This window comes from Ixodes scapularis, unplaced genomic scaffold (genome assembly GCF_016920785.2).
Source record: "Ixodes scapularis isolate PalLabHiFi unplaced genomic scaffold, ASM1692078v2 ptg000320l_1___fragment_1__unscaffolded, whole genome shotgun sequence".
NCBI lineage: Eukaryota > Metazoa > Arthropoda > Arachnida > Ixodida > Ixodidae > Ixodes > Ixodes scapularis.
Window position 1 is genome coordinate 138,322 of NW_024609961.1, and position 26,973 is coordinate 165,294.

At 46.8% G+C, this 26,973-nt stretch overlaps 1 protein-coding gene and 1 pseudogene across 1 annotated transcript; one reads left to right on the top strand and one right to left on the bottom strand.

Annotated features, from left to right (window-relative positions):
* Nucleotides 1–2,578: 2,578 nt before the first annotated feature.
* On the top strand, nt 2,579–18,452 carry LOC115311145 (annotated as a pseudogene).
* A 1,085-nt stretch (nt 18,453–19,537) lies between these two features.
* LOC115329459 lies at nt 19,538–23,303 on the bottom strand. The gene is made up of 3 exons (XM_040213964.3): nt 23,229–23,303; nt 21,869–23,128; nt 19,538–21,295 (listed from the first exon to the last, which is right to left on the bottom strand). Exons 1-3 carry the CDS (start codon nt 23,301–23,303, stop codon nt 19,538–19,540), a joined length of 3,093 nt encoding a protein of 1,030 aa, XP_040069898.1.
* Nucleotides 23,304–26,973: the final 3,670 nt, after the last annotated feature.

The window sequence follows — 26,973 nt, forward strand, 5'->3', positions numbered from 1 at the left end:
CGGCGCCAGATCGATGGATGGACGGATACGTCTGAAGCCTTTGAATCGGGCGGCGACTCGCGCTATCTACGGTTGGCGCCGACTGCATCGATTGATTTTGAGGCTTGCGCTATCTAGCGGTGGATTTTAAAACCAACGTGTTTGGTCGATCGACATGTCGACACGCTCTTTGCTGCCGACTTCGTCATGAACTTCTGCTCGATTGCTACGCTGGTAAGGCTGCAGGGCCAGGCGGTGCGTGCCTATAGGGAGTATTCACTGGCGGCCATAGCTGTGTGCGCGAATGCTAAGCGCGTGCTGATGGCGAGCTTCTGCAGTTCTTTTGCAACGTGCATTCCGCACTATCAAAAGTGCCGGTCTTAACACCCTATTGATGTGAGCTCGTTCTGAGCATGCGCTCTAAACAGCACCCACAAATATGGCGTCTAGTGAATACTCTCTATACTCCGTTTCACTTTAACTGCGAGCACTGCACAAGGTACAAAAGCGAGCTCCGTGATTTCAACAAGCGTTCTCGAGCAGTGCACGCGTCGTTCAGGGTAGGGTGCCTCCATGTTTCCGCTCCGCTTTAGGGTGGCGCAACTTCTGGTTACCCTTTCCCAAATCCTCTCGCACCGCCATTTTTTGCCACATTTTATTTCGCTAAACGTACAGAACGTTGAACTTCTGCAGTCTCGAAACACCGGCGAGACTGTGAGGCCACTTCCGTTTCCGTTAATAAGACTGATAAGAGGAGTCGGAGGCTCAGCGGGATGGCGGCCGTCGTGGCTGCCGCTGTCCTTATTCGGGTGTTTCATATCTTGAAGTTGCGAGCAGGAAGTGTGCGTTGCTTTTTAACGGAACGCGAGTTCCCGCGACAAAATGGAACGTAACAGACCGGCATCGCACGCCGAAACCTCGCTGTCGGAACGAGAGCGGTGAGCGCTCCCTAGCCCTAACGAGGTTTAGTGGCATAGTGCGAGCTAACGTTGGTGCGAGCGCACGACCGGCGAGTGTGACAAAATGGTCGACGAAAACAGCGGAGGTTGCCATGGTAACGAGGTAGGCAACACTGGTTTGTCGGCAACAGGTATCACAAACGTTGTCGCCACCCTAAACAGCGGAGCGGCGGAAACATGTAGGCACCCAAGCTCAGGGCAGCGTGCTCGCGCTTGTAGGTTCGGTTGCGCTCGGACATATGCCCGCATGCCACTGCCGATTTTAGAGGGAGGAGAGGGGGAGCGGTCTTAGCACAAAAATGATGACGCGGAGTATAAATTAAGCTACTAAACCGACGACAGCATTTAAAGAGCACGCACGATCGCCCTCAAGTTCGAAACGTGCGTGATACTTCTAGCGCGTTCGTATGGATCTTCTTGCGTTATGTTTTTTTTTTTTTCATTTTCTTAACAAGCACGTCAAAATGCTCGTCTAAATTTCCACACAAACCCCGTGACTCTGAGCCGAGTCACTCCATCGGATTTGCTATTCCGACTTAGGATATCCATGCCGAACAAAACTTATAAAATGGCACGGGCGCGAGAGCATAAGTGTACTGATTGCTTGCTTCGCACGAGTGAACGCGCACAGAAACTGCTTTTGGAAACCACGCGCCCGTACCTTTCCTAACTCTGCAGCCAACAAGCACGCCGCGGCGCGCTCGACGGAACTACATCACCCTGGAAAATTTGGCAGTGAAATCTCCGGACCCCAGAGCACCGAAGGACGGGGGGTTTGATCTGATAACGCCGGTTTGGTCTTTGCTTCGAGTGAAGAGCACCGGAAGTGTGCAGAGACCGTTTCTTATGATATATTTTTCCTACGAGCGTGAAGCTGTTAAACTTTGCACCGACATGGATCTGGCACCGACGCGGTGATGGCACCTCAAGCACACGCTCGAGATCTACCGCCATAGTCGACGCGTCCACGTGTAGTAATGCTGGCATCACACGCACACGCTCGGGCTGGCCGATCTGGACTGCCTGTGTCCACCGCTAGATGGCGTGAGCTCCGCGCGTCGCAATTTTAGCCATTTCGGGTCGAGTTCCTATCGAAGCATACCTCGAAACCAACCGTTGTGTTTCTCCAAGCGTGTGTTGTGAAGGAAAAAGACATTACGCAAACACAGTCAGTTAGGTGACCGTGTGAGTTACGTGATGACGAAACCATAAGTGATAATGTGACTTCATCTGACCATGTAACCTTACCTGACAGGTTCTAAGAGGATATCGCAGTTCCCCAGGCCCTATGCATCTCATATGGTCACTTTTTTATTATTATTCTCCTCGGCATCCCCTGTGCGGATTAACTTCAGAATTGTTTTATTAAAAATATCAAAAGAGCCTAACTACAAGGTGGAAACACTTTTTCCAATAGGTCACCGGTGTTTGGGCAGCCTTCGCAAAGAACCATGGGTACTCTCATATCCGGTTCGTAGCTAGCAGCAGTGATGTTCCGTGCTCGATTGAGGCAAAAAGGGAATCTTCACAAGATTGCAGGGAATTTCAGTAACTGGGGAAGGAATTTGAAAAAAAAAACCCGTTAAAAGAAAGAAATATTGAGAAAAACTTCCTTGTGGTACACTTCCGTTTATGTTGACATGGTCAAGGCAAAGGTCACCCCACTACGGCTGGCAATGTTGCTGTTCTATTTGAGTAACGGCAACTATTGGTGGTACCCCGGCAGAGGCAAACATTTTCGTTCCTCGTTACTTCCTGGTCGGGTGGTCTGGCTTTCACGAGTGCTGATCACATAATCAAATAACAGCGCTGGACCATTCGATTCAAAACGAACAAGATCAAAAAGGAAAAGCAACGTCAAGTCATTTCGCTCCGAGTGGTTGAGCTTGCCAGAGTTCAAGGGATGGCTAGGGGAACACACCAGCCTGCGATGTGATCAAGTGCAAGAAAAGTCACCTCCACAAGCACAGCAGAGCGGCTAAGCATGAAACAGCTGTAAAATCCTTCAATGATACCATGTTGGTAACTAAGCTTTTGCATGAAGTCTGCGCTGAGAACGATCCCGTGAAAATCGCAAAGGTCGAAATGGCAGTTCTTTTTTTTGCAGCGCACAACGTTGCATTCGAAACAGTGAACAACCTAATTCCGCTGTTAAATGACATTTCAGAATCGAAGACACTGGATAAAGTGACACTGGCAAGAAAAAGTGAACCAACATTGTCAAGAACATAGGCGTAGACTATGGGGGTGGGGGGGGGGGGGGGGGGGGGCGGGGGGAGCATCGGGGCTCCTGCCCCCCCTGGTGAGATCCGGGGGGGGGGGGGGGCAGCGCCCCGCCCCCGGGCTACGATTTTTACCGATACGCTGTTTACGTGCCATGTAACGAGCTTCTAGTAGTGTCATGTAAACAACATAACGCCCACGTTGCCTTTATTGACGAAATACATCAGAAATGAAGTCCCAGCGTTCTTTCGTTAGCTTCAATCTCCAGTTCTGGCGAGAAGGTAACGCACACTCCCCCCCCCCCCCCCCCCCCCCTAAAAGAACTTCTCAGCCGGCCCTGCCCTGCCCCGCCCCCGCCCCCCCGGAAAATGGAAAGTCTACGCCGCTGGTCAAGAACATTCTCGCTCGTGTCGAGACCGAAGATCTGCTGCAAACCCTGCGAGAGGCTACCTTCTCTATCTTAATAGATGAAAGCACCGACGTCAGCAGCCAGAAGCAACTTTGAGTTTTGGCACGGTACGTTGGCCCATCATCGTGAAAGGTGAAGACAGAATTGCTGGAACTTGTGCAGATTAACGCAGCCAGAGGGGCGGTAGAGAACGTGTCCTCTTCGCTTAGAGAAAGCTTAAAAATGAAAGGAATCTCTCTGAAGAATATAATTAATCGGACTTGCCTGTGACAACGCGAGCGTTATGGTAGGAAGACACAACTCCGTCATGACACGCCTGTTGGAAGTCAACGAAAACCTGATCGTTATCCGGTGCATTTGCCACTCTGCACATCTCACTGCCAGTGCTGCCACTGTATGCTTGACAAAACCCCTGGAAGAAAATCTGCACAACATAATAAACTATGTTTCGGAGCGCAAAGAGATCTGCCATCCTTCTGGAGATTTAAGAACTTTTCCAAATGGAGAAGTACAAGCTTCTGAAGCCGTCAAACACTTGCTGGCTAGCCTTGATCAACTAACTACGTGAACCGGCTGCTTCAGCAGTGGGTTGCTGCGGAACACTTATTCCTTGCTGCACGCTCATCAGTGCGGACCGCTGCCTTGATGCATTGCAAAACCCCTACAAAAAGGCATACCTCCTCTTCCTTAAAGGCCCGTTCACACTCTTGCGACCGAGTACGACCGAGTACGACTGAGAGAGACGAGGATCTCTTAAAACTTCTTAAATGTTTTTAGAATGAGGGAACACACTGGTATTGTGGCGCCATCTATGCGGTGACCCTGGAACTGCATTTCACAAGAGCGAAGGTTTTGCGGGATTTCCGAGGTCAAATGTGCGTAATAACCATAGAAAGGCTCGTTTATAACATTGACAAAAGTTTTTCGAGCCAAGAAAGAAAGGATAATGCGCGAGAAATAAAACAAAATATGCCGGACCGCCGAGTTTACACTGCTTCCCAATCGCCAGTGTGTTCTCTGGTTTAAGAAGTTTTAAGGAACCTAGGTTTAAGAGGTCGCAAGAGTGTGGACGGGCCTTAAGTTTTCTTTGAAAAATGTCGCAGTCTTCAGCGCACTGCTTCAATCGGAGAGCGTGTTGGTGCGTCCTCTGGAAGCGGAAAGTGAGAACATAAAGCTTTTCTTATGAACTTCCCCTATTGGAAAAACGTACAAGAAACAAACCTGCTGCTTGTACAGTTCTGGTATGACACCAGTATAATTTCTTATTATTATGTATGCAGCTAGTTTGGTTCGGCTTTCTGCATAACTGGAGATACCGGCACCGCTATGGCTCCGGGTCTGTCTATACTGGCAGCCAGTTTGCTTGCCGATATGACTCGGTGTGCTGGTATGATTTTGCGGCCGATGACGTAGGCGACCGCCATCTTTCCAACAAAAAACGCTTATACCACACCACCAACGTTATATCCAAATCATACATGCAGAGAGACGACCGCCATCTTCCAACAAAACGTCCATCGTTTACCACCGGTATCGTTACATACACCATACATGTCGAAAAAGAACATAAGCCGCGTTTACATGAATGCGACTTAGTCGTATTGAATCCAGTTGCCGCATTCCATATGCGGTCATGTAAATGGCATAATGCGCAAAGCGCATCGCATTAAAGTCGCTAGACAGAGGTGGATCGAGATATCGAGTGCGCATTCATTCAGCCCATGTAAACGGAGATCGCATCGCATTTTGGAACGGGGAGGATTATCGGAAGGCGTTCGCTGCGGGAGCGAGTGAACAGCTGAGAACATGGAGGCGGCCAATCTCGTCGGCGGCGCGGAGAGCGGTCCCGCAATTTTTTTCCCGAGAACAAACGCAAGCTTTTATTGTGATCATAACTAAGCGGAATATAGCGGAGCTGCTCGGTGTGGGCGGCCCCGTCCAAACCTTTGCGAAGTACGACTTGCGTGTCCGAAGGGGTCACAAAGACATCGGTGCAAGCACGAACGACACCGAGAGCCCCGAGCACTGTTGAGCACTGCATGGTAGCGCAGAACGAGCAGCTCCTACCTCGGTGCCGTTCCCGGCTGCGCAAGAGCCTCTCGGACTCGGGGTACGGTCGCGATCGGCGAGTTCTGGCGCGGCGAAACGCGGAGGCTTCCTCAAAGCGTGCGCACAGATGTCGCCTCTCGTTCAGAGTGAACCGGCGGCCCGGCCTGGAGTCCTAAACGCGTTGGTTTCGATGCTTCTTCCGTCTCGCAACTTCTTCTACAGCACCGAAGACAGCGGGCACTATCTTTACGGTCACTAAATACGTCGAAAGGCCTCCACGTGCGATGCACCGGAAAACGTGGTGCGGCTGGTGCCGGAACGGAACTGCGTAACTTCGAGCTTTGAGTCAGCGTGCACGGCAACAAACCGATCGTGACACCAAGCCGCGGATACCGCATCGCCGGTCGACAGCGGCAAACGGCCCGTTGCTCGTATCGCGGGCCGTGACTCGTACTCGGCCAACTCGGCGTCTTTTCGTGGCCCCTCGCGTCGTCGCTACCAGCCGCAAACCCGGCGTCGGAGAAAAGCGAAACCGAAACGTAAAGCTTCCGCCCAGTGGCTTCCGCTGTCGCGCCTTTTCCCTTTTCTGACTTCCCGGCTTCCACGCTTCCGGTCGTCGCGGAGATGGCGACGTAGTGGTTTTGGCGGTTTTGGCATCGCTGGCTCGTTCTGCGTTTTGGGGGACAGATGTTTTACGGTCCGTTTCTACTGCGTCTCTGGCTCTCAACTCGACGGCGCCTCTCATAGTTCAACCAGGCGTGGTCAACCTGTGTCAGGCCGGCTCGACTCGTCCGATCGCCGGACCACAGGCGACTTCCCAGTTCGGCCGTGAGGCCTAGGATCCGAAGGCGTCTGTCTCCGTGAAGCGGTAAGCGAATCTCGTCCCGTTTTCGTTCTACTTTTAAATTACGTTAGGTGCGCTACAGTGTAAGCATGCGTGCCAAGTGTTCGTAACAATTTTGAACTAGAATAATTGTGCTTCATTGCGGTTTGTCATTTACGGAAAATATAAATCGAGCAATGAACGAGGAGCCATGCTTGAAAACGATGCATGTACGATGTTAACTTCTACCTCGGCGGCTTTAAAAAAAAGTCAAGACTGGTTACGGTTGGATGCGAGGCTGGTCCCAATGCAATGGTAAGCACTTAGAGCGCCTTTCTGAACGGCATGTAAGCAATATAGCGATCAACGAGACGAGCGACGGCGAGAAGCTACGAGTGCCGGCGCCGAGCGACGAAGATTTCTCACTCTCGCTGCTTGCGCCACTCGGTTCTTGGGCTTCTCAAAACGTCGCTCATCGCCTTGGTCGCTCGCACCAATCGCTTTCATAATGTGTGTCTCGTCGCGCGGCGGACTACCGTGTTCATTCAAATATAAATCGACCTTTTTTTTTTTTTTTCGGAAATTGCGATTAAAGATTTTTGACCTACATTCGCGACCAAATTTTGCGACCCTACCGGAGGCATGGAGCTATTGAGTCACCGAGCCGGAGTTTCCGTAGAGCCGCGCCGCTTCTTGTTTCAAAACGCTTTTGGTGCACGAAAACAACCGCGGTGGCAGGTGGTTGTTTCGCCATCGCGTTGTTTCGCCTGGTTTCGCCATCGCGCCTCTAACCACTACCGTTCCCCTTGCTGGGCAACGGGGAAGGAAAGAAACGCGATGCGCCATGCACTTTGCCCTCCATCCTCGCAAACGCGCACAAAAAAAAAAAAAAAAAAAAGAAGTTACTTTTGTTTGTTGTTTGAGGCGGCTCGGCTCGCGTGTTGCTCATGGCGACACGGCGGCTTTGCTTGCGTCTTTGTAGTTCGTCTTTCGTCGCTTCGCACCTTGTTTCGTTTCTTCTTGTCGCCATTTTACAACGGTGTCAGTGAAGTATTGTTGCGAATTTGCAAGGATGTCTACCAAGCTGACGAAGCTTCGGACGACGATGACATGTCCAGAAGTTCTGACGGTGATTAAGTTTTTGTCATCGCCCCGTGATTTAGCTGAGAGTGATGTAAATAAAGGTTTGTTTCTTTTGCCCAAAATTTCCCCCGTTTTTAAAAAATAAAAAAAGGTCGACATATATTTGAACTATTTATTTTTTTATTCTCGGTGGGTCCAGCAAATAGGGTTCGACCTATTTTTGAGTAAATACGATAACTCTAATTTTTATTTTGGGTTACGTCGGACGTAACTCGAATGCTTGACAGTTACGTTGGGCGTAACTTTAATTTTTATTTCGGGTTCCGTCGGACGTAACGTTAGACACTGCGTTACACTTAAGCAAAATAGGGGCTGCTGGTTCATATAAACCAACCATTTGTGTATGATTAAAGCGCATCACTGGCCTAAAAGAAATACTGCCATCCTATAGGAATGTAGCGCTTCATATACATTTGTTAATTTTTACTTTTAGTCCCTGCCCCACCAGATACAACATCTGACCTAAAGCAGTGTTCCGGATCTCCTTCCAAGACCTCAGGCGGGTCGTCATTCAATCCAGGAGTCGGCGGCGTCTCATGGGCGTGTTGCTGGTGCTTCTTACTGGATGGTGCTACCGAGGGAAAAGTGGTCGTGCTTGGGAAAGGCAAGTATGGCCGCCGTAAGTATAGATATTGTTTTTACCTTTGCTCGAATCCACCTTTAAGTAATGCACAGTTCGCATGTGTGCATCTCTCAATGCTTCTACAGTCGGCTGTTAATATTTGGAGTGCTCCAACTCTGTCAGCACTAGTGTCTCTAGATCATGCAAATGGGATGCAGCAATAAACCACATATGCTCTCGCAACAAACAGCGCTGTGCCGAAACACTGTGGAATTTACTCTAGCTTAATAATGCAGCACAAAATAGTTGACGCCAAGTATAACTGCTTTTGTGACTCCGTTTTACCAAAAGCTCTGCCGAAACAAACTTGCCGCCTTATAGGTAGTGCAAAAGAACCTCGGTGTGCCTAACCTGGAGAAGGGCATTTTTTTTCATAGGTCAATTTTTTCTTAAAGCAATACCTTCAGCCTCCTTGAAATGTTAACATCATGTGACACTCAGAAGAACAGTAAACCCCTTAATGTTGTCGACCCTTTAATTTTCGTGGCCTGTAATTTTGCAGAATTCAGTGGCTGTGATTATGTCCTCTGTGACCGATTCGAAAAGAAATAGGGGCCACCAAGATAAGGGGGTTTTACTGTACATCGGAGGAGAGAGGAAGTCACTTTTGTTTGTATGCAAGAGTAAAACCAACAACAACAATCATGGCGTCGACACTTTGTGAGCCTATCTGTGTCTATTGAATGATATCAATTTTGTTTTAGTTCGTTAAACATTGTTGCCTGTACACTGTGGGATGTCGTCTTCAACAGGAGCAGTGGTTTTCCTCTGAAGCAGGCAGCATGGACGCGTGCCGCAGCCCAACATAGTTCATTTGCAGGTGGTACCGCAGTTTGAAGGATGGTTCGCACAATATGGGGGAATCGCAATTCAATGTTCTACCTCGGGCGTAGACAAGATTTGCTCATTCTAAATCATTTTGTCTACAAATCGGGAACTTGCAACGAATGTACCCGCATGGTTGGAAGGGCCAGACAAGCCTTGTGAGTGCTTCGTTTTCTAGCCTCTCAGTCCTGAACCTACTCACGTACCATATGTGTAGATGTTACGATCGGTGGGAGCACTTATTTGGAAAATGGTGAATGGCAACTGTTGTTATCTTTAAGGTGGACTGCATATTTGCAGTACTTTTCCTCACTTAAAAATATGTCTTACTAAAAATATGTAGTATAGCCGATGACAAAAAGAGAATGGCTGGGCGTCCTCCAGCACGTGCTTGTGCTTTTCACCCCGCTTTGGACAGATGTGCTCGCTCCAGGCTCATCAGGCGCTGAAACGTCATCGAAGGCAGCAGACGGGCTGGAGGTGGAACAACGGAGACTTCTCCCTGCCTTTCTGATGGTGTCAGTGAGCGTGTACTTCTATACTCTAACTTAGCTTAACCTGCACAGAGCTGAGTAGAATAGGCTTGGCAAGTGCCCTTATTGCATATGCATTTGTACAGCTGAGGCACTTTCTAAATCAAGAACATTGTGTACCTTACCTTCAAAAACACATCATTTTGGGGGTGCAAAAGGAATTCTAAGGCATATCTTTGTTTGTATTGTCCTATTACGCATCGACTCCTTCAACTTAATGCAGAGTCGACCCAGCCTCTTGAAAAATTTAATGCTTGCCAGGTAATTGTTTTGCATTTAGTTGATATATCAGTATTCAGTTAGGTATCCCAAGTCATTAGTCGTTGAGGTGGAGTCTCTCTGTAAGTCAATCATGTTTAACATTCATAGAAATGCTTGTCAAATAATGGCACTGTCGCAGATATCTATTCAGCTCGGAACAATCGCTGGGCACAAGCTGATCGTGTGGTTACAGGCAGCAAACATACCGGTTGGAACGTCCTATTTCGCAATGTAGCTGCAGACTAGGTGAGGGCCCCACTCATAAACGTCTATACTATTAGTCTCTTTAAGCTGGACCACTTTTGACACTACAAGCCATTGCAGCTAAAACAGCATGACACATGATTATAAGCTAGACGTACCATGGCGTCCAACTAGAAGGTCACATGGCTTGCTTTGTGCACTGAATTTGCAAGGATGGCTTGAAGCTTCTGTCGTGGTTAACTTTAAGCTGAGATACTTTAAAATAATACTCTCAGTTTTTAGTGTTGCCCGGCATGGTTAACAAGTTGGTGATATAGCGCTGCATTGAAAAGTCTGTGCATTCATGACTGTATCACCTTATGAATGCATACGAGCTATTAAACTCTTCGTTTTTCAGAGAAATGAAATGCACTTTGCTTCCAATTGCACCCGCTTCTGTAACTTCATGGTATGAAGCACCTTACGGCTGCAAGCTCTGATTGATCTTGTTCTCTGGTCTGCGCAGGCCCATATCAGGGAGTCGCTCCGAGAGCCTCACCAAAGTTTCCTGCCCGTGGTCGTTCTAAATGTTTTTTGTTGTAGGTATGCATCCTTTCTGTCTTTCCCTTAATTGTACTCAAACGTCTTCTTTTCATTGTCGCCGATTTGCCTCAAAATTGGTTAAGCACACAAATGGACGCTGTACAACTGTATTATACATATTTTGTTCAAGGTAACTTTTCTTTGCCACAGTTACAGATTTTTTTTATGAAGGTTAGTCTTTTTTGTTTTTATTTACAAATTTATGTGAGTTTCCATGGGCAACACTAAAACGTTATGCCAGGAGCAAGGAGTTCACTGCTGTAATTTGTTCTCAACTGATTGCAAGAAATTTCGTTAATGTCGTGAAACCTCCTTCCAGCGCTTGCTTTGCAGCATAAAAAAAAAATTATACATAGGACATACTCTGTTTTTTAAACTGCTTGCTCATTCTGCGGGTCTGCCTGCCATAGATGTCGTGCTACTGGAGAGCAGGCGAATTCGATTGCTGGTTTTGCCATTGCTTTTTTTTTTTTTTTAGCCGTTGTCTTAGTAGTTCTTGTAAATTTAGAGATTTTCCTAAAAAGCAAGCCGGGAAGAATATTTAGTTTAGTTAGGTATCTGAAAGTAATGATTTAGTACCCCTTTGTCAGTAAAATAGATACTGTGTGCCGCTGTTAGTGTCAAGCCGAGATCCACGCTTTTTTGGCATTTTGCTCAGAGTAGTACCCATTCTTATTCGTTAGCCTCTTGGTGTGCCAACTAAACTCTTTGTATACAGACACCTGCCCTCTGCTGGTACACTCTACCCTCATGTTCAGCGAGTGTATGAGCTGGAGTTGTATCCACAGTCGACACTCGCTGAGCACGAGGGTAGGAAAATCTTTCCATTGCAGCAGAGCCATATATGGGGAGAGTCCGGCAGTCTATGATTTCGCTGCCGTAACGTCTTCCTTCCGAGTGAGCTGATCAGCCCGCGGCACAGAGCAAGAGGCGTGAGCGCATGCGCGTGAACTCTAGGCTGCTCCCAGCTGAGCGGGGAGGGCCGCCATTTTCATTCATTCGCCCGGCATGGGATCGATATTCAAATTTCGGTTCTTTCCTTTTATTTGGCAGGCTCTGGCAATAAAATGATATAGTGTTATTCCTCGGCGGCTTAAAAACCTAAAAAAAGAAGTTCCTCTATGTATGAACGCACCTTTATTTAGACAAAAAAAATAAATAAGCCCGTAGCAGACGACTCAGAGCCTCAACAGTGCTCCGTGCCGACAGCTTTGCGTCAAAATGGCGGTCATCTCTTTGCCTCTTTGCTGCCTTCTCTATCCCTCCTTCGGCGTTCTCCTCCCTTTCCTCCTCTCCGGCGCCTTCGTTGCCACACCCGCTGGCTAAACTCTCCCACTATACGGCTTTGCATTGCAGTAGTAGTTTTATTTGTAGTCTTTACAGTTGAATGTGAATATTTGACAGAAGTCTCTCAGGTTGGGGCGAAAGGGGGTTAAATGAATGCATTTGATCATTTGCCTAAATTCGGTACCCATCATTTTAACGCCTACGTAGCCTTGTCCTGGTGGGTGACTATGACTAAAATAAGAGGATCTATGTGCTGATCACGAAAGAATATGCTAGCCATTCTAATGTAGCTCTGCCAAGTACTTGATTGTGATTTGTTTTATTTTCAGCTACTTGGGTGCCTCGAGATCTGGAGATCCTAGTGGCCACAAGCTTGGACTCAATCTTTTTCTGTGGTCTGGCCAGGACCATGGGGGAGGTAATCCCAACAACAAGAGCATCGCAGTATCTCCCTGCCTGTGACTTTCGATCAGCGTCACGACAGGGGAGTCCTCGTGCCACCAGGTGTTAGGTATGCCACTTGAAATAAGCATTTTTCTTACCTATTAATAGAACAGCAAAAGCACTACTAAGCCTAAAATGCAAAAAAAACATATGTATTCAAATCTTGGGTTGGATGAAATTCCAATTACAAAAAGGAGCCTGCAGACATGATTATCATGTGAACTTAAAGCCCGCAGATGTAGGTTCGACGGTGTCACAGAAATAACTTCTCGCAGATCGCCTTGCTCGTGCTATACCCAAACAAATTCTTAAAATAATCATTGTGTTTCGTTGGTGTCATCAATCTTATGTCCCTACCACACCCACCAGTTGGGACATGTGAAATATAGAAAAACAGGAACTTGCACATTGTCAGCTCTGCAAAGATTTATATAGTAAACAGAGCATAGCACGTTCAGCTTAAGAAAAAAATTTAGTGCAGGCCTATATTCATGGTTCACATATGTGTGATTGCTCTTTATAATGAAGTGAAAACTGCTTAAGTTGTGGCCCACTACAGGCTTTCTATTAGTGTTAAAAAGTGCGGTAGAAAACATGATTGTGCTTGGAAGACGGGGACATAGGAAGGACAGACACAACAGAGCGCTAACTTTCAACTGATTTAATTCAAGAACCTCAGCGTAGAAACGGACTGTGTCACCGCACCACATCTCAACCAATCCGTGGCCCTGCCACGGACCGCAAGTACGCCAACTCCTTATCCGCCAAGTCAATTGACGCCACACTGACACAACTTGTGCCGGAACTATTTATAGTGTCAGCCTCCATAATCTCGCTAACAGTCCTATCTTTGTGCCTCTCAAGAGCAGTAGACGAAGCAAATAACGGTTTGCACCCGCAGTCATGACAGTGACACGACAGATCATGACTGCGAGTGCAAACCATTATTTGCTCAGTCTACTGTTCTTGCTAGGCACAAAGATATGACTGTTAGAGAGATTATGGAGGCTGATGCTATAAATAGTCCCGGCATGTGTTGTGTCAGTGTGGCGCCAATTGACTTGGCGGATAAGGAGTTGGCGTACTTGCGGTCCGTGGCAGGGCCACGGATTGGTTGAGATGTGGTGCGGTGACGCATTGTGTTTCTACGCTGAGGTTCTTGAATTAAATCAGTTGAAAGTTAGCACTCTGTGGTGTCTGTCCTTCCTATGTCCCCGTCTTCAAAGCACAATCATGTTTTCTAACGTAGTCAGCACTTGTTAAAAAGTGCTATTGTGTTTTAAGCAGCTCGTACCAAATATTTTCTTGAAATACATTGGTTCATGGAAATTATTATGTAGATGTTGGCAGACAGTCATGGTGAGGCCAATCTTTAATGCCAAGTGGTCCACTTATTCAGAGTTAATTGAGTTTGTAAATATTGTAGGTCGCAAATTAAATTTTTATGGTACGCAATGGGCACAATCATCCGTAATGACCAGCTCTACCTAGGGGAACTTCATATGTTTACTACGGCAAGATGGTTTCGAAAAACAAAGTATTTAGTTTATTCAACTCCTGCACTAACCTTGTCTTTAGAAACTTTTTATATTCTTTGCGATGCTGAGATAAGATTCTGGAAATAGTTTTTCTAGAACTACTCTAGATATTTCCAGTTCATCATTTTTCTCGCAAAGCATTCGAGAGAGCCAAACCCTGTAATGTACGGAGGGAACTCACAGAATGATGCGACTCACAGTTTGGAACATTCGGCACTGTAACAGTAATTATGACATGTCACTTATGTAATGCTCATTATCGCAGATCAAACTGCTTTTTCCGTCTACACTCATTTTCAGTAGACTCATTCAGCGAACTCCCACCTGAGACTGCAGCGCTGGGTTCTGCAAAGTAATTTGAATGAATATAGATGCAACAGGTTTCTTTGAGCGTGCATCTAACACACATTCTTCATATTGAATCTGCTAACTGTATTCATGACCATGTCCATAATTGTATCCACATTCCAGCTTATTTTTATTTTGACATTTGAGTTTTCTTCAGTACTTTTCTCAACATCTGTGCTTGTTGAGCCGTACTCAAGTCCATACATCTTGTCTTTCGCTATTACATTAATATATAAAACTGTTGATGCCAAGTGAGAATTCAAGGTACCGAATCTGTCGTGCGAGCTAAATAAGAACCAATAAAAAGCTCTACAAAGGAAATTTTGTTAAAGGATGCTGTATGAGCATTAGAATAGTACATGCCATGCTAAAAAAAAAAATACAAATTCTTGTTAGGTATGCGAGGATGACAGTGCTGTGCAGTTTCTGATGTGTCACAAAAAAAAAAAAGAAATCAGTGCCATACAGTGTTCCTTATGGAAGTACAAACTGTTGAATTCGAAGCCCAGAAGTTTTATTCAAGAATGTTCCTCAATACAAATGTATTTAGAGATCTGAGCTACTGACTCATACATGACTATGTGGCAAACATTCATTTTCATGTGGATTATAGTTTACAAGGTCTAGTCTGCATTGATTTATTGCATTCATGCTGAAACTGGGAGGGGTTCTCTGGGTATGAATAAAGAGATAAACATTTCTTGAAATCAAAACATTTGAGAACGGAAAAAAGGAAGGATCTGAGAACGGTATCTTAGATTCTCTTCTTTTTCTTACAGTATCTCTAATGTTCACTTTATTTCACCTGATGCATTTAGTTTTTAGCGCAGCTCTTAGCACCCGTTTCCGCGTTTTGCGGCGTCGCTGTCGGCGTAACCGCCCAACTAAACTTGGCAGGAAATTGAATTAATGTTGTGGTGATGTGACGTTAATATTTCCGCTAAGTCTAGCTGAGGAACTGAATTTTTTTATGGATGACGTGACACGGTCATGCGACGTCATTTTCCCCCGCTACTTTTAGCGGAAAAACTGCATTTGTGTTGAGGTCATGTGACATCAATTTCTGCGCTAAATTTAGGGGGAAACTTAACCAGCTAAACTTAGTGGGGAAATTTTCCCGCTAAATTCAGGGAAATTTCCCGCTAAATGGGAGGGAGCAGAAGAGGAGGAGGGGGAGGAGGGGCATACCCTCCCATCCTCCTCTTCAAGATCTGTGCTCTAATTTCACGTTACAGAGAATTGTAAACGTCTCATATTTCATCTCATGTTTATTCAACTTTTATATTGCAGGTGCGCTCGCAGCACAAATCTGGGTTGTGCTGATCCTCTACGCACAAGTTAGGAACTCCTGAGTGGCAAGAGTGGGAGTTTGGTCTGACAGCTCAAGGGACACCATTGTTCAGTATTGAATTTTTAATAATCTTCTTTTGAGCAAAGTTAAGCTTTGCTGCATGCAGTTCTTGTAAAAATAAATACCTGCAACCAAATTTACCAGGTCACGACATTTCGCCTCTGCTCTTAGTGCTCCTGGTGAGCCTCGGATAAGAGCTTACTGGTGTGCAAACATCATGCTTGTTTGAAACCACTCACTGATGTAGAGACTCGCTGACATCCAGCATTCCAATGAAATGCTGGATGTCCACAAGTCTTTCTTGAACAATGCAAGGGGGGAAGGAACCATACAATCGTATCGTATTGGGGGACATTCTACAGAGTGTTTTTTTCTATGTTTTACAGATTTTTTTTAAAAAAAGCCGTAAAAGCTACATTTACACGGTCTGTGCACGTGAGTTATATGGCCAGGGCGGCATAGTATAAAAGGCTAATTTGTAATGATCCGTCGGCTTATTACAGAGATGTGCCAGACTTCTTTCAGAAAACTAGATGGAGGTTCATTCTAGCGTAGTTTTATCCCGCGAATCTGAATATCCCGTTCGTTTTCCTCAAAGATATAACTAAACGTCAGAAAACACACAAAAACATCCTACCAACAGTGACATCTTAAGAAAACCTTTCGGCCGCCAAGCGTGTGTCGCTTAAGGGCCGCTCGTCCAATCGCAAGTTTTCTAGGTATATTCTCCGGCATTGGCACCAGTTGTGACACATTTTTCTGCCCTTTTAAAAAATAGCATGTGCGTGCATAGCTTTGATAGGCGCTGAAGATGCGTGAACAAAGATTTTGAAAGCTGCTCTTGTGACGTCGCTCTCTAGGGAAGTGCTTTCACAGCGCTTTAAAAATGACTATGCAGCCTCGATTAATTAAATTAGGAAATAATTTTGATATTTGAGATTCTGGAGGTCGAATGAAGAAGATTTAAGTGTTTTCTCAAATAGAAAACTGCTTCAGCCTCTCTCTAAGTATAGTATGTTCGTGAAATTTTTAATCAGTTAAAATAGACCCATGGTTCCAATTAGAAACTTGCTAAGCATCATGAAAACACACTAAATAAATTTTCTTTGTAAAGATATAAGACAAGAGTAGCATTTTATGGCGTTCTAAAAAAAATGGTCAATTTGGACGCGTTTCCAGACTTCGGTTTCTTACCAGAGCGCATCTTTGCACCTGCGGTCCAGCTGCCCAGTGGCCACAGTGCGAAGCCGCCCCCTCGCCTCCCTCGTAGGATGAAGGGAAGCAAGGCGCACGTGTGTTGCGTGTCTAAGCCCCTGGGGAACAGGACCGTGGGCGCAGAGATGAGCTCTGATAAGAAACTGAAACCTAGAAACTCATCCAAATAAAGCTTTTTACAGAACGCATAAAACGCTACCCCTGCATTATATCCTTCTAAAAAAACTTGATTTTGTGGTTTTCAATGACTCAGCAAGTTTCTAATTGAAACCATATTTTCATTTTCACTAATTAAAAAGTTGATTAACAAATTGTATTTAATTATCTGACTGATCGTTACGACTAGGTCCCTATACTACGTACGCCTGGCCGTATAACTCGCCTGCACAAACCGCATTAATTTAGCTTTCACGACCTTTCTAAACATATATGTAAAGCTTAAAACTAAATCGCCCTGTACAACAGTGAAAAGGCGAAACCAACATGCTGGAGCCATGTGGCTCCACCATGCTGGTATCACCTTTTTGCTGGTATAGGATGTCCCATATTACGTTATGCATGTATAGTTCCGTCCACCTCCATGGTTCCGCCTTAATCCACTACGCTGGTATAGGATGTCCCATAATACGACACGCTTGTATGGTTCCGCCCACCTGTATGGTTCCGCCGTATTCCACTATACTGGAGCCGCCTTTTTCGCTTGTATAGGATGTCCCATATTAGGGTTACGCTTGTATGAGCCTTTTCCGTCATCTTTCCATCATGAATATTTTCCAACAGGGGATCGTCACCGCAAGAGAGCTGCAAAAGAACGGATCTGACGTTAAGAAAAAATGATGCTAGGGTATATCTTCCTCTGGATCAAGTTTACCTTCGAGGGGAATGTGAGCAGCAGCTGGCTGGGATTGAGGGGGACGGTGTACAGAAAATTGAATTCCACAGGAGGTGTCTCCGCTTCTACATCACTGCAGTTCAGCAGTTGAAGTCAAGACTGCCTTTCAAAGATCCTGTCATGAGAGAGATAGAATTTCTTCGTGCAGACATCACACTATCCTATGAGGCCGCGAGCAGTTGCCCTCGCTCAACGGGCTCGCGAAGAGGTTCGGAGACAAGGTGAACGGGGAGGATCTTCAACTCGAAAGGAGACAGTTATCCATCACGCTATCGCAGATGCAAAAGGATGCGCTCCGCCAAGTGGACATTGACGCGATGTGAAAGAGGATCGAAGGAATTCAAAACTTCAACCGTAAGCCACAGTTTCGAAATCTCGCGAAGCTTGCGCAACTTTGTCTTTGTATTCCACACGCAAACGCAGATGCAGAGCGCATTTCCTCTTGGATGAGAGACGTAAAGACACGAAAACGCAATAGGCTGGGCAGCGACACTCTTCGAGCGACAATGGTAAGGCGATCCCGGTTTCATGCGCAAAGTGTTTGTTGCGACAGCTTCAAAGGGACGTCGAAACAACGTCCTCCTTCGCACTCACGAGAATACTGGAGTGGCTTAAACACGTTTCGAGACACCAGGTGTTTGTGTGTGTCCACAGCTCGAGTGGGGCAGGTAGATGTTGTCGCAGTCTGTTTCCGGACTTCACACTAGCCTTGAATTTTTTTTTGCAGGAGTTCGACCTATTTTCGTTTACTGGTCTTCATACTAGTCGTGCATTTTTTATGTTTTGTTTTGCCTCGAGTCTGTCTGCTGTTTCTTTTCGTTCTGAAGTGTTTTCTAATCTAGTCATTAAACATCTAAGAAATTTGTATTGCGTTAAGAATACATTTTCATGCAGCTCTTACGGGCAAATGTGCACCGGCCTCACAAGCACAAACTAAAAGCTGAAGTGACAATACATCATTGAAAACAAAGCTTCTAAACTCGTCAAACACAAAGTCGGAGCCGAAGTGGACGGAGCGCACTGATTGGCCTATTACGACGATGACTTCGCGGTTTTTTCGCCGACGTCCAATCGGCGCTCTCAGCGATCTTTCCGCTCTAACTTTGCGTTTCACGAGTTTAGGACCCCAGAAATATGACGCAGGCAAATGTGCAGGGATTTTTCCAATTTATGCAGGGAAAAAGTGCCCAAATAGGGAAATTTCACGCCCAAGAAAGGGAACACTTCAACGAGGTATGGAACATCCCATTGCGATTGTGGACGCGTTTGTGCCTGTTGAGCACGATCTTCAAAATCAAACTGAAGAGGATGGATCAATGCCACCCTCTGCTGCTCGGTGAGTTATGAGTTCTCGAACGTCTTAAATTGCTTCTACGGCGATGATATATCAACCTGTACGCAGAGGAAGGCTTGTCAGTCAGTGAGCAGAGCGCCGAACGCAGAAAAATGCCAGGCAGAGTTATACTTTTCGTTTGAACTAACGTTCTTGATTATGTTTTTCTTTATTTTTATTTGTTATGCCACATCACAGACCCAAATGGGTGTGAAAGTGTATGTTGAGGGCCGCGTTTCGGCGAAATATCCGATCGGCGCCTTTATGCACTTCTATCATGCTCTCAAGGTAGCTTCATTAAAAAATAATTAGGGTTAAAACGTGCGTAAGGACGACATCGATGATTGATTGATTGATTATTAGGTGTTTAATGGTGCAAAAAGCAACATAGGCCATGCTGCGCCAAAGAAATAATTAAAAGACTCTATAGTAAAAGGAAGGAATTACTATGCAGAGAGAGAGAAAAAACTTTCTTTATTTATACGCCAAGGTCCGGCGCTCAGTTGTATTTAGTCACCTACCAGTCCTCACCCAACACGTTTTTCACGTGCTGAATGAGCGCCGGCAGGAGAATATGGGCATCGGTTGGTGGACTAAGCCAGTCCGTCCATGAGTGAGGTTGGAGACTGTGAGATAGGGAGGAAAGAGAGGATAGGAGGGTAGGTTGAATGTAGGAGCATTGCCACAGGCAGTGTTCTAGAGAGGGGTATTCGCCGCAGTTGGGGCATTTCGGGCGTCCGGCAAGGCCCTGGATATAGTGGCGAAAAAGGGGAGTCACGACCGAATTGGTCTGAAGTCTGCGGAGAATGGCGCTGTCCTCCCGCGAGAGGGATTGGGGGGGAGCGATAATTGTGGCGGTGTTAGCGCGTAGTTCTCTTAAGAGGGATGTACGCTCCTTGTGCAAGAGTTTTCGGTGTTCCTTGGGGTCATAGTCGGACGGCCAGAGGCACGGAGGACCCGGAAAATTCGTAACGCGGGTGAGCTCATGAGCTCGGTTGTGTTCCTCTACGCCTTGATGTCCGGGGATCCACTGCAAGGTAACATGGAGGGAGGGATGCGTGTCAAGGTGACGTTGCAAAAGGCTGTGGATATGTCCGGGTAGCGCACCGTCACGAAAACTGCGGCATGTTTCCTGGCTATCTGTTCGAATGCAAATGTGGTGAGTAGGATGGTGAGGTCGAGTGATGGCTTCAAGAACCGCTAGGGTCTCCGCGGCGGATGCGGTCGGGACATTGCTGTGTTCATTAATATGCTCATAGCCAGGCCCTACTACTGCCGTTATGCTTCTGCTGGGACTGTGACTGGCATCTGTGTAGTAATATGTGGTATCCGCTCTTGGTGTCTCGCGGTCTATCCGTTGGACTAGTTGTGTGCGTCGGGCAGCATGTTTGTCCGGATGCATATGCCGAGGTATGGGCATGACTGTGACGCGGGGTAGGGACTCCCACGGTGGGGGTGGGGGTGGTGGAAAAGGAGGCAAGGTGGTGGTGTCGTAGCCTTGATGCTCGAGGAGCTTGCGGCCTTGGGGGGATGTTTGAAGCCTTGCAATATGTGCTTGGCGGCAAATAGTGGTACGTTCTTCAAGTGTGTTAAAAAGACCAGTCGAGGCCACTAGAAAATTTGCGGCAAATCGTGGTACTCCCAGGGCTAGTCTGGTGTATCTTCGGAGCGCTGCTTCCAATTTGGAGAGCTGAGTCTTGGTGATGGATAGATATGGAAGCTGGTACAGTACACGGGAGTACACAAGGGCCTCGATAATCCTGCGAAGCTCCTGTTCCTTGAGTCCTCTTTGTCTGCGCGTTACTCTACTTAGCATGTGGTAAATTTGATTGAGCTGCCGGAGAATCGTGTCCATCCATACGTGGGCCTTGCCATTGTCCTGTAGGAGGAATCCCAGTATTCGGATGTGAGAGCGGCGAGGAATAGGGGTGTGGTCAATGTGGAGCTTGATGCTGTCGCGTTGCTCTTCTGCTTTACGACCTGTTTGATTGGTAACTACAATGAATTCAGATTTGGTGGGAGAGCATTTGAGGCCAATACTGCTCAGGTGGTTCTGAATGACATTCAGACCTGACTGGATCGTGTGTTCCTGTTGTCCAAGGGATCCTTTACAACACCAGATTGTAATGTCATCTGCATAAATGTTGTGTTGCAGGTGTGATATAGAACTGAGCTGGGCAGGTAGGTGAAGTAGGGCAATATTAAAGAGAGTGGGGGAAAGAATGGAACCTTGAGGGACGCCGGTATTTAGTGCTCGAGGTGTCGAAAGCTCTCCATTGATTTGGATTTGTACAGAACGACCAGTTAAGAAAGCTTTTATATAGTTGTAGAGGCGAGCGCCCGGTTGTAGTGTCAGAAGGTTGGTAAGGATGGCTGAATGTGGTACGTTATCGAACGCTTTGAGTATGTCTACACCCGCGATTGTTCGGGTTTGGACTAGGCTAAGATTTTGGTACACGTCCTCCGAGATTCGGAGCATGGTGTCCTGAGCGCTGACGTGTGATCGGAAGCCTGTCATTGTGTAGGGCAGAGCGTCACTACTTTCTATGTGCCAATTGAGACGGTTGAGGGCCATGCGTTCCATTAATTTGCCTACACATGATGTGAGGGATATCGGACGAAGGTTGGTAATAGAGTTAGGGGGCTTGCCGGGTTTAGGGATTGGGATTATCACTGCCGCTTTCCATTCTTGTGGAAGGGTGCCAGATTCCCATGCGGTGTTTATGTATTCAAGAAGCTGTTCTAATTGTGGAAGTGGGAGGTTACGGAGGGTAGTGTAAGTAATACCGTCTTTGCCTGGAGCCGTGTTTCGTTTGAGCGAAGATAGGGCCGCATGTAGCTCACCTACCGTAAAGTTGCTGTTGATGCCTGTGTCCATTTGGTCGAGTGATTCGGGTGGATAGCTAGGAAGTTGGTCTGTACTGGGGCCGATGGGATAGAACGTTCGGTAAATTTCTTCTGCTGTCTGTTCTCGCGTCTTGCCAGAGTGCATCATAATTTTGTCCATTGTGTGTCGTGTGTAGCCCTGTCCTAGAAGCGTGCGTAAAATTTTCCACACCTTAGGAGTGTGCAGTTGACCATTTAGCTGGTCACACGTTTCAAGCCAGTTTTCAGTACAAAGTTGTTGCGCGTATTCTTCAGCTTCTAGCGTGATTTGTCGGATGGCCTTGCGAAGGCCACGATTTCCTTTTTGTTTCTTCCATTTCTGAACTAGTCTGTGTCGCTTGTTCCAAACGTTAAGCAGATGAGAGTCTATTTGCGGGTGTTCAGGGGAGCGTGTGATATTTTTAGTGTGCTTCGATTTCGTTTCACATATGGCGTTGACCCAGGACTGTAGATCTGTCGGCCCGTGTACCTGGTCCAGGTCTAATCGAAACCGGTGCCAGTCAGTGAGGTGCGTTTTTGGGCCTGAGTGAGTGGGACGGGGCTTGATGCGAGGATCAGCTAGCTTGATTTCGATGATGTGATGATCACTGCCTAGGTTTTCGTGAAGATTCGTCCACGTGACGTTTCCCACACCGCGGTGCCAGCTGAGGTCTGGGTTAGTATCTCGCTCAACGCTGTTGCCCTGTCGCGTGGGGTCCGTTGTGTCGTTAAGGAGCGTATATCTGTTGTCCTGAGTTTTGCGTTCGAGACGCATCCCGGTTTTGGTGGTGCGCGTATAGCCCCAGGATGTGTTATGCGCATTAAAATCACCAGCTAGGATGATGTCCATGTGCTTGTGTTGCTGTGTATACGCGTCTATCCACCTCACAGATGGCCAATCGAGTCCTGGAGACCAGTACACGTTGGCGATGATAACATCTCGATTGTTGAGGCGACATTGTACTATAACCTGCTCCTGAGTTGAGTTGTTTATAGAGGCGGTGTCGATTTGAATAGCTGGGATATGCCTAGCTACGTACGTGATGGTAGTAACCGGTATGTGGGTTCCTTGTGGGGTTTGTCTATCTTTTTTGGTGATGCTGCCTTGCATAAAGTGATCGTATCCAGGTAATGTAATAGGACTGTTGGCTTCTTGAACCAGGATGATGTCAGGTTTGTTTGTCTGTTTATGGATAAATTGTTGGAGAAGCCCTTTCTTTCTGCGGAGACCGCGGCAGTTCCACTGCCAAATTGTTAGCGAACTATTAGAGGATGCCATGTTGAGATAACGTAGGAGATAAAGGTTCCTCGATGTTAATAAGTCTGGGTGTTTGCGGGCCTACCATCGTTTGCATATTGGCTACTAATTGTTCAACTACTACGTCGGTGCGTGCGAATTCGTGTTTCACGTGGTGCATCTCGGTTTGTATGGTACGAATGATCGCGACCTCATTCATTAGCAGCTCGAAGGCGTGTTCAAGACGTCGTATACTTGCGAGTTCCGGTGCGAACCCTGCTGTGCGGGATGCATCGGGGCGCTGAATCGTTTGGGCGTATGATGTATGCAAAGTTAGAACGCGCATGACGGGAGCTGTGTATTGTGAAGGAGAAGAGAACGGTGAAAGTGCAGATGAGGGTTGTGAACGGGCCGGCTCACCCACCTCCGTGTTGAAGAGGTGGATCGGTATTGTGCCATGAATTACTTGAAAAGAGCAACTAAAAGAGGCAAAAGAAATTCAAATGCCTGTAGCGCAAGTCGAGCAACTGGAGACGAAAACTGGGAAAGGAAATCACGTATGGGCTTCTCTGCCGCAAGTATGATTGCAGACCAGACTCCAGAGCTTGGTTGCGAACGGTCAAATGGTTGGTCAATACGGAGAGGATGTTGTTCATTGCACCTCTTTGTGGTCAGTATCTGGCTGTAGGATGGTCCCGTGCAATCTTGTCTTTGTGAGAAATGTTCCGGGGTTTTGCTCTGGGCCGATGTTTTGACAGAAGTCTGGTTTTGGGGAAGTGCCTCTTCTCGTTGGTGTTTTCGTTGAGATGTTTTGATGTCCATTATTTGAGTGGAGTCCTCCTTTTGTGCAGTGCTTGAAGGTCCAGCAGTGGTGGAGCGAGAGGCTGTCAGGTTCTCTTGGGAGATAGATTGGTCTAGGGCCGGAAAGTTGGAGGCATCTGTGACCGAGCTGCGAGCTGTTCTGTAGTCGACATTGTTGACTTGACGTATGCGACGTATTTCAAGCTCATCTTTCCATATGACGCACTGGTGAGATGAGGCCTCGTGGTTTTTGCCACAGTTGCAACATCGTGTAGGTGTCTCATTGGGGTTACATTGTGTTCGCTGGTGAGGCCCAGAGCATCGTGAACATGTTGGTGCATGTTGGCATGTAGATGCAATATGTCCGAAGCGAGAACATCTGTGGCATTGTATCGGCTTTTCTACGAAAAGTTCCACTTTGTGCCGGACAAGCCCTAGGAATATGTAGTCTGGAAGCCTTGGAGATGCGAATGTTATTGCGACAGATGCGGACGTACCGAGCCGACGTGCAGATATCACCGGCGTGTTGTCACTCGATCTAAGCTGAGCTATGGTGTCTTTTGAGTCGATCTTGATAGTTGCGTCTATTCCCTTGATGACTCCTGTTGCTTGAGCGGGTGATCGTGGCTCGAATGCTCTAACCGGAATTCCTAGTAGTGATGACACCTTCAGAAGCGAGGAGGATGCAGCCATGTTTCGAGTGTCAACAGATAATAAGTTGAGTCGGTAGTTCGGACGGATTTGAATTACTGACGCAGGCGCATGTGATTCGAGCAGCTCGGTTAGTTTCAGTTCGTTCAGCTTTGTGATTATCTTTGTTTGGTCTATGGGCATATAAATAACAGTAAGTGCTGGAGACTTGTTCTCGATGGAAATGATGGTACTGCTGCTCGATGACGTTGATCGGGCCCCATGACGACGTTTCTTGGCTTTCTTGGACAGCTGCAGAATAAAGCCTTCATCGTCAGTCGTGCCCATGCTGTCTGAGTCGCTCATATCATGAAGGCGCTGCCCAGGGGTCAAATATGCTACGTCCATGTTGATTTCCGAAGCTGAGGATGTGGGGACGTTGGTGCACTCGCCTTTAGGTGATGCAGCTGGTGGGGGTAAACCAGGCGCCGGTTGAGACGGAGTTAGGTTGGTGTCTGGTGCAGTCCGTGGTTGCGCAGGTGGTCGATCCCCGTCTGCCGAGGACATGCCGCAGCGGCAGGTGCACCTACCGGAACCTTAGAGGTGGTGACTTCTGTTATATACGATTATATACAGAAAAATTGAGGAGCAGTAAAATTGTTCTGCACGCTAAAGGACACTTCGTCGTCGTCTCTACTATGCAGAGGATCTATAACTGGTGCAGGTAGCCAGTTTTTTTTAAGAAAATCTAAAATATGACTAAAAGGAACTAAAGGTTCATTTCCCAGTAAGAAGGCTGGATGAAATAGAAGATATCCAGAAAGTGAAGAGAAACTTGTTCGACTTTCTTCATCAAAGAATTTGCAGTGCCATAGAATATGCAGTATAGTTAACAATTCACCGCAATGCTCACAGACTGGGCTGTCCTCACCACAAAGAAGATGTCGGTGGGTGACACGTGAATGTCCATCCTCAAACGACACATTAAAACTTCGTGACGACGGTCTCTATGGTGCGAACTCTCCCATACCTCCAAACGTAGTTTGATGACATGTAGCTTATTACTTATTTCTTTGTCCCAGTTTTGCTGCCAGGCATAATAAATTGCTTTTTTAAGAACTAGTTTAAAATCTTCTTGAGGCAGCCGAACGGGTGTTTCCAGAGCATCCTTAACAGAGGCTGCTAGCCTCTGTTAAGGATGCTCTGTTAAGGATGCCTTCTCATTACCTGAAATTCCCACATGGCTTGGTACCCAGCACAGCTTGATGTTGTATCCCATTTGGAAAGCCAGGTTTAACTCTACCCGTACTTGTTGCACGAGCCGATTCTTAGAATCATTGAGGAAACAGAGAGAGAGGATAGCACTCTGGGAGTCCACAAACAAGATAGCTTTCCTGATGTTGTTGCCTAATATATATTCAATGACCATGAGCACACCATAAAGTTCTGCAGTAAAAATGCTGGCAACAGAGTGAAGCCGTCGAGCTTTTACAAAGTGTTCTGAACATACAGCCGAACCGACAAAGTGTGGAGTTTTTGCACCATCAGTGAAGAATTGTGCATGGTCCTTATACTTAGCTTGCAAGGTCATAAACTCTTGCTGAAGGAATAGTGGTGCAACAGTTCGCTTATTGTATTTCGCTAGCGACCAGTCACAGGTATAGTGCACCGCCTTCCAAGGAGCAATGCTTCGAACTCTCGTCATCAAGCTACGCTCAGGAAGCGCAAGCTGCAGGGATACGGAAATGCATTGAATGCGGAGGCTTAAAGGCCGCACTATACTTGGCTTGTTCTCAAAAAGACGTAAAAAAGGAGATACCTGCAAACAACGGAAGGATGGGTGTTCAGGGTCAGATTTGACTTTATAACTATAGCATAGGCTGAGGAACTGTCTTCGCTTTCCTAGTGGCATTTGGTACGTCTCTGCATACAAACTCGGGACAGGCGACGTTCGGAAGGCCCCCGTGGCAAGTCGAAGTCCAAGGTGATGCACAGGATCTAGCATTTTTAAAGATGGCGGTCGTGCCGAGCCATATACAACCGCACCATAGCCGAGACGGGAACGAACCAGCGAGTTGTAGAGTCGCAGGAGGCACCTCCTGTAAGAACCCCAGGACATGTGTGCAAGCACCTTGAGAACATTGGCAGATTTAAGACACTTTCGCTTCAGTTCTTTTAGATGGGTCTGAAAAGTGAGCTTCTTATCAAAAATAACACCCAAGAATTCATTTTCATGCCTAATGGTTACGTCAGTGCCATTCATCTGCAAGCTGGGATCTAGTGACAACCCTCGACGCAATGAAAAAGGCACGCACACTGTTTTTTCTGGTGCAAACCGGAAGCCATTTTCATCGGCCCACTTACTTATCCTATTTATTGCTATCTGCAATTGGCGCTCACAAATTGACAAGTTGCATGAG